At 38.7% G+C, this 7,208-nt stretch overlaps 1 protein-coding gene across 1 annotated transcript; it reads right to left on the bottom strand.

Annotated features, from left to right (window-relative positions):
- Nucleotides 1-5,556: 5,556 nt before the first annotated feature.
- Nucleotides 5,557-6,621, bottom strand: rprma (reprimo, TP53 dependent G2 arrest mediator candidate a). Its single transcript, XM_036541353.1, has one exon. The coding sequence runs from the start codon at nt 6,398-6,400 to the stop codon at nt 6,086-6,088; it is 315 nt and encodes a 104-aa protein (XP_036397246.1). The 5' UTR covers nt 6,401-6,621; the 3' UTR covers nt 5,557-6,085.
- Between the last annotated feature and the right edge of the window lie 587 nt (nt 6,622-7,208).

Here is a 7,208-nt window from a genome sequence, read left to right as displayed (position 1 = left end):
TCCATTTATGGCAGCCTCTCAAAGTTTGTTGTTTGATTTGCAACCTCGGAGGTGAACTTGTGAACTTTAAAAAGGATTACGGATATCAGCAGGCTAGAACTGTGCCCCGTTTGACTGCCTTTAACAGAATCACTACAAGAGACATCAGAGTGGAAAAGCTGAAAAGGGACAAGAAGCTGAATTAAATTCCTGAGAGGGAGAATCACTGCCCTGTGAATAACCAGAATAATCTGCAAACATTTTTGCACAAAAAAGTGAAGACATTTTTATTGTAGTCATTCTGAACTTGTGAAATTAAATTTTTGAAATATATTTGCACATTTGACATGGTGATATCTCAAGAGAATGCAACATCTTTCATCTCTTATGAAATGAATAACGCAGATACATCTTTTAGCGATGCACGTTTTGACCAAATGTTTGAGTCTAGCCAATCACACATTCAGCTTTTTTTCATTTTGAGATATCTAACTGGGTCCTAGTTTATATTTGGTAAGGTTCATCATGTACTATTGGGCAAATACTTCCTCTTTAATAAAACAGCAGGGCTTGTCATGCATGTTGCCAAAAAATGCAAAAACTATCAAGTATTCAGACTGATGAAAAGTAAAACAAACAAAGTACACACAGTATAGTTTTGGGAACAAATCACTCTTTTATGGTGATTATAATTTATACAGCTGTATCTTGCAGACAGATCACCTCCTCTTAAATACCAGCAGATATAAGTTTATATCTCCTGGTCTGACACTGTTCCTCATTCAACTTGATTGGATACACTTTTGTTGTTTTTGTGCTGGAAGTTGCTCTCGAGATGAGTGTCTGCCAAATGAATGTAATGTAATGTCTTACGTATATAGGATTTAAAATGATATATTCACATAGCTGCATATGCAGGCTAGGTAACAGTTTACATGGTTGCAAACAGGAACTTCTGTCAGTTCTGACAGTTAAATATAGAAAATATGTCCATTTTTTATTAAAAATGTTTGGAGAGTTCACAGCTTTTCAACATGCTTAACATCATGTTAGTTTGCAAACATGGAAAGGAGTCAATGAGGTTTGACTTGAGGTTTTATAGTATTTTCTGTTTTACAATATATACATGCCATTTAGAAAAGAAAAACTGGGGAGACTGCCTGACCGAAATATAAATTTTTATGGCCTACATAACAAACAGCAGCAATTCCTCCACAAATCAGCTATTGGTGAGGGATGTCCTGAGTAGCTTAGGGGATAGTTCTGCAAAAAGGAGGCAACAAAGTCACCTGCAGCCAAATAAAACAAAGCACAATGCTGTTCACCTTTAAACTTATATGGAGGAGCATTATGAAGTCATGCAAAATTTTAATTTCAAGACTCGTGTACCGATGTTTACAGAATTGGCAAATGGGATGTCTCGAGTTCTGGGAGTCCGTGTGTCTGGTTTTTGTCGCACCTGCAGATTAAGTCAGAAAGTGCGGAACCACCATGAACCTGACAAGTTCAATCATCTTCACTGCGCCCTGATGCTAGATGGCAGTAAATATGCATAAGAGGTGTCTGGAGTAAGAACATTCTCCTTGACTAAGCAGGAGCAACACACTGTCTGTTTTTTTTTAAAGAAGTCCAATCACAATTAAAACATGACTAGCTAAAGGTGTTCTTGGGAAGAAAATACCTGTGTTTGAACATCACAGCGGCAGGCCTCTCCCTGCTCCAACACAGCTGATTTAAATGATCAACATGTTATGAACTCCTGAAGCTGCTTAATAATAAAGTAATCATTTAAATCAGCCGTGTTGGAGCAGGGAGAGATCTAAAACATGCAGAACAAGGAGTCCTCCAGAAGAGGTTTGAGAAACACTGCTCTAAGGACCATTGCACAGAGCATCTGACACAAACCCAAGTACATTAAGTTATTTGGTTCTTATTTACAAAAACAATTAGTGTGGAAGTATAAAACGTCCCCATATCCCTAAGAACAAACCACGTATGTAACACGAATCATTTAACATTATAATATCCACCTACTATCACAGTGAAAGCATTATTGTCATGGTTTTGCATGGAGCAAAGAGCAAATCGCTCTCAGCTGGAAATCAAACAGAGGCAATTTGCTCTCTTCAGCTCTTTACAGCAGTTGTTTGTGCCTTGATCACATGGTCGATTTAATTGCAAGATAGAAGTTTTATGTCTCTTGCAGAGAATTGTACGGAAATGTTGTGGTGCCTTAAATGCTCCGTATGACTGTATATTAGCCCCGTAGTGGGTTTGTTCTCTGTGACACAGACATAAATCCAGCGAACGATAATAAAAATCTCATGTAACCGAGACAAAATGGCCTCCCAGAGAGCCATCATTCTGTTCTCCTGGCTTAAAGAGGCAATGGTTTCATTTGTTAGACTGTGCAAATAAAATTATCATTTTAAAACAATGAAGACAATAAGTGATATGCTAAGGATTAAAGTGCAAGTTTATGTGGGCTGCAACCAGAGGGATAACAGCCCAATGATCTGTGAATATCCCCAGGCAATAGTCAAACTAAGTTCTCTGCAGGTGAAGAGAATGTGTTCTTATATTTCAGAAATGTAAAAACCTAGGAAGAGAGCTTGATCTGTGACTATGTTTACATCCACATTAATATGCCAAAGCTAACCTGAATATTTAAGCATTCTGACCATACCATGAATCTTGTGAACACCTTGTTACACTTTCTATAACCCAAATGAGCAAGTATTATAGCTATGAGAACATAAAAAATTACATCTGAGGCATTCCTGTTTTAAATAGAATACTGAGTCATGTAAACATGGCATTCAGAATATTCCTCCTATATGCTTGCATCTGCACATTTTGAATGTTTTGCAGGGATTCCTGGGTTGTAATTCACTTCCAGCTATTTAAGCTGTCATTGCCAACTAAAAGAGCTCACATTTTTTCTTTGAGCAAAAGGTGACAATTGTTAGTCAAAGGGTATTTTGCAGAAGTGCTAAGAAATCAACACGAAATACTGCAAAAACACCCTCTTCCAAGCCATCCTCCCAAAAAAGATTGTTGGTACCTGTTCTCTGCAGGGATTATTGTGGATACTCTCTGATATACCATGTATGCATGTATTTTCTGGAACACTGTGTGTGTGTAAACATAATAATTGATGCATTAATCATGTTCCAAGCATTCACATTCCATACTCAGTGCTAGGTATTCACTAAAGAGGTAAATCACACTCGTTGCAACCTTGGACAAAACTGGTGCTTCATTTTATGTTTGATGTTCTGTTTTCAGACACAAAAGAGGGATCCCATAAGAAACCAGGGAGATTGGATTGCTAATAATACAAAAGGATGATATACATTAAAGTAACTTTCACAAAATGTCAAATTGCTACAAATCACATTTTCATTGCTCATCATTGCACATCATTTATTTTCATTGTTATAACTGGTTCTTACAATTTCAGATTTAAACACGACTGCTCTCCAGTTATTCAGCGTGATTATGACAAACGCAACACATTTCCAAGACTGTTAAAAATAGGCCTGGCTTACAGCGGCTTTGTCTAACAGAACCCAGTGCTGTTGAGAGTGTATTTCATCTAGTACAAGCCCAGGGGCTGCAAAATGCATCACTTTCTTTAATGGGCTCAATATCACCATCATAATAGACATTAGATAGGAGGGGTCTAGTAATCATAATCATAATCAATACAAAACAGCAAGCCAGTAAAAACACTTTGAAACTTTGCCATCTGGGCTCCCTGCCACAAAAAGCAAACATAATTGTATTAATTTTATGAAATGTGTTTTGTAAATTCTGATAATACTTTATACAGGCTCATCCCACTGTGCCAGTGCAAATGTGTATGTACCATATGTTTTTGGTAGAAATATCATCTTCACACAGAGCTCACACAGAGATAACATGCAAGGCGTGTGGACATGTGTAGCTGCATGCTTATCATTTCTCACGTCATCTCGTACATCTCGTGTGTGTGCGCGCAGCGTGGCCTGGACTTCCAGGAGTACGCAGTCACAGAGTCATAGAGTCATTGGTGAGTGATACGGCCCAAATTTCTCTAATCTGCGACCGAGCCCCTCGGGGTCCTGAGAGGCCCCTGTCAGGCACAGCTGATGGCTGAGACACGGAGACTGCCATGCGTCACCTCGACAAGCAGCACAAAAAATGCAAGGACCAGAGGAGGCATTAAAGGACAAGTGTCGCGTACAGAGACAACCTGACCGCTGACGAAAAACGCAGGTGGTAAATCACGCAGAAATGCGAAAAAGTGCACATTCTGTAATTAATCTAGTGGTTTAGAATCTAGCCATGTTACATTTATGTTTTTTGATATATATTGCTGTCTTATAACAGACGTCAGGCTGCAATACATTCGTCTGGATTTGGCTCGTTGATATGGTTGTCATACACTTTTGGAGAAAATCATTTGTCTTTTAGATAGCATTGAAGCCTATTTGCGCCAACCACGGATTAATCTTTCCTGCATGTATTTTTTTATTTTTTATTTTTGGGTGATGTAATGTGTTGAGGGCTTCACAGAAGATGTGTCCATTACAGACAGCAGGCTGTTCAATGGGAGGAGAATTTCACAAAACGAAACAGCATGAAATTGTTAAATGCCCATGAGACGTCTGGGCTGCAGTAGCCGATGATCTCCTCACAGTACGCTTCAGCCAGTTGGAAAATACTGTGCCTCGCAATGATTTGATTGGATTACTTCATGATAAAAGCATCACACTGGCAGACTGGCCACTTGGGTCCCCCCTCCCCCTCCCACCCCATCCAGCCTTTTACCAGAAAAATGCAACCGATCAAGGATTTATTATTGATTAAAGTTTCTCTACACCTGTCGTATAGTGCCACTGAGCAGCACAACCACAGGCATAGGCACGTGCTAATGGACCTAAATATTGAACACCCTTAACAAGAGAGACTTTATTTGAAATTGTTATGAAAGGAATCTCTTTTTATTATAATGAAAAGGAGCGCACGTTTCACATACGTGTGTCTAATTTGAATATGTGTGACATACAACTTTTGCTTCACCACGTGCCCTCAAGGTGATTCAACTATAAATAGTGACTTCATAAGAGTGAGAAAATATTTAAAACCACGCCTGCGTCATAATTTTATATGCAAAGAAGTCACACATAACCTAAAATGGAAGCTTTCGGTTTAAGCACACGTATTCATAGAAAAACGGAAAAACTTGAAGCGAACCTTTTTGTGAAAAAAAATCCAGAAATATTACATCACATGGTATTTGCTTTTTTAAAAATAAACTTTAAGCATTAAATTATTATAATTACCGTTTTTACAATTATAAGTGAAATACTGACTACTATAGGTATGCAAACATAATATGTATTTGAAACAGAGCACTGAGAAGCAAATTACATTTAAGAAAATGAATGAACATCTGCATATTTCAGGATGCATTTATTAAAACTTACAACATACATAACTTTGTTCATTACATTTCAACAATTCGGATAGGAACTAACCTATAATTCATATTTGACGTAGGCTCAGACAAACAATGGTTTGGCCTGCAGAAATAAAAAGAAACATGGTATTGCACACTGTATGCCTACACCAGCAGTATAAATTACATTGTGTACTTTCGTATTTTTAAAAAAGACTATATCTGTACTTTTTGCATTTCACTTATAGTTAAAACACTTCGGTCCCGTTACTTTCAGTCCAACAGAAGGCAAAATGTCAGTATCTAAATATTTTACAAATAGCTCTAATTCAAGCTCCTTCTCGGAGTTGTGTCCATGTTTGAGCAGTAATTATGCACATTCTTAAACAGATAGGCTTTGGCGACAGGGAAAATGGCACACGAATATCAGGGGAAAAAACTCCTGAATCGTATCCAGTGGTCCCATCGGTACATCGGTTTCGTGAGCTGTCCATGCAGGAGAATAGATCCGAATATGATCTTTCCGTGTATAGCAAATGCATAATTTGTCCTCGTATGCAAACTTGATTACGCCGGGGCTGAAGTACTGGGGAAGGCATCAAGTTGTTTACAGCTAAACGTTCGCATTCAGCTTGTGTCCGTCTCCCGAAGTGTTCTGCGTTAGTACGCACCGACAATCACTGCCTCCACCTCTTTCGACGGTCTTCTGTCCGTAACCAAAAAGTTGATCATTCCCTCCGATTTTATGAGAAGGTTGCAGCCCAAGAAGAAAATGCCAAAGACCACGGTCAGTGAGAGCACGCACATGACCGCTATTTGCACAACTCTCATGATGAAGAGACTCCTCTCGTCCGGTGCCGTAGCCACAAAACCGTTATCTGTCACTACAGATGAGAGGTTACAGCACTTCAGAATCCCCTCACTCCTATTAGAAAAGAGGCCGCTGTCCGTGTGATTGAATGCTGTCGAATTCATCTCCTCGAACTTTCAGCGCGCCGACAAATAGCCTAAAAACTGGTGGTCCTTACTTTTGTAATCTTGCTAAACATTAAACAAAAATCCCCGAAGTTCACATAACAGCGCTTTCAAAACTTCAGCTTGTGTGATAAGTGGGGAGAGGTCAAATAAAAAAGATAAATCTTGGGAAACGTGAAACTTGAGTCAATGAGATTGAGAAGTATCCGTCCCCCTGCAAAGCGGCAACAGTCAAGATGCGGGCGACTCTGAAATCCGTTGGCTATTATACCTGGTTGGGTGAAACCATTTCAAGAAAGAGGAGACTACTTTGTGTTTTCAGACGACGCGAGTTCATGTAAACAGCGCCCCTCTGTGCACAGTCTCGGGTGCAACATAGGCCTGCCCCTTAAAACCAGAGGTCAGTGGTTACAGCCTTTCTTACCAATACTTTGAAATACTTTTTCTCAATCTGTTTATGTAAAAAGTTATTTCTCATCATTATTAATTCAGTTTTTATACATTGTTTTACTTTGTATTATTGGATAAAGGGTGTATGATACATAGGCATGCAAAGTTTTGTCAAAAAAAAAAGTTTTGTTTTACACATGTATGATGTGTTCTGGGATGTGTGTCAAAAATTTATCCAAAAAAAGATTTATCCAATACAGAATATTTTTCTTTAGAACTACAAAGACAGCCATATAATATTACATTGTATGGTCTGATCTGATGCCGTGATTATAATCATCATGCTTATGGCATTTTCATCTATGTATCCTTGAGAAAAGATCACATTTGCCAAAACTGTGGAACTGGGTTGGCAGCC

This window comes from Megalops cyprinoides, chromosome 11, assembly GCF_013368585.1.
Source record: "Megalops cyprinoides isolate fMegCyp1 chromosome 11, fMegCyp1.pri, whole genome shotgun sequence".
Taxonomy (NCBI): Eukaryota; Metazoa; Chordata; class Actinopteri; order Elopiformes; family Megalopidae; genus Megalops; species Megalops cyprinoides.
The sequence above is the reverse complement of the archived record's forward strand: the minus strand, read 5'-3'. Positions and strand labels throughout refer to the sequence as shown.

Coding starts and splice junctions, on each gene's coding strand:
- rprma (XM_036541353.1), bottom strand. CDS start 6,400: ATGAATTCGACAGCATTCAATCACACGGACAGCGGCCTCTTTTCTAAT.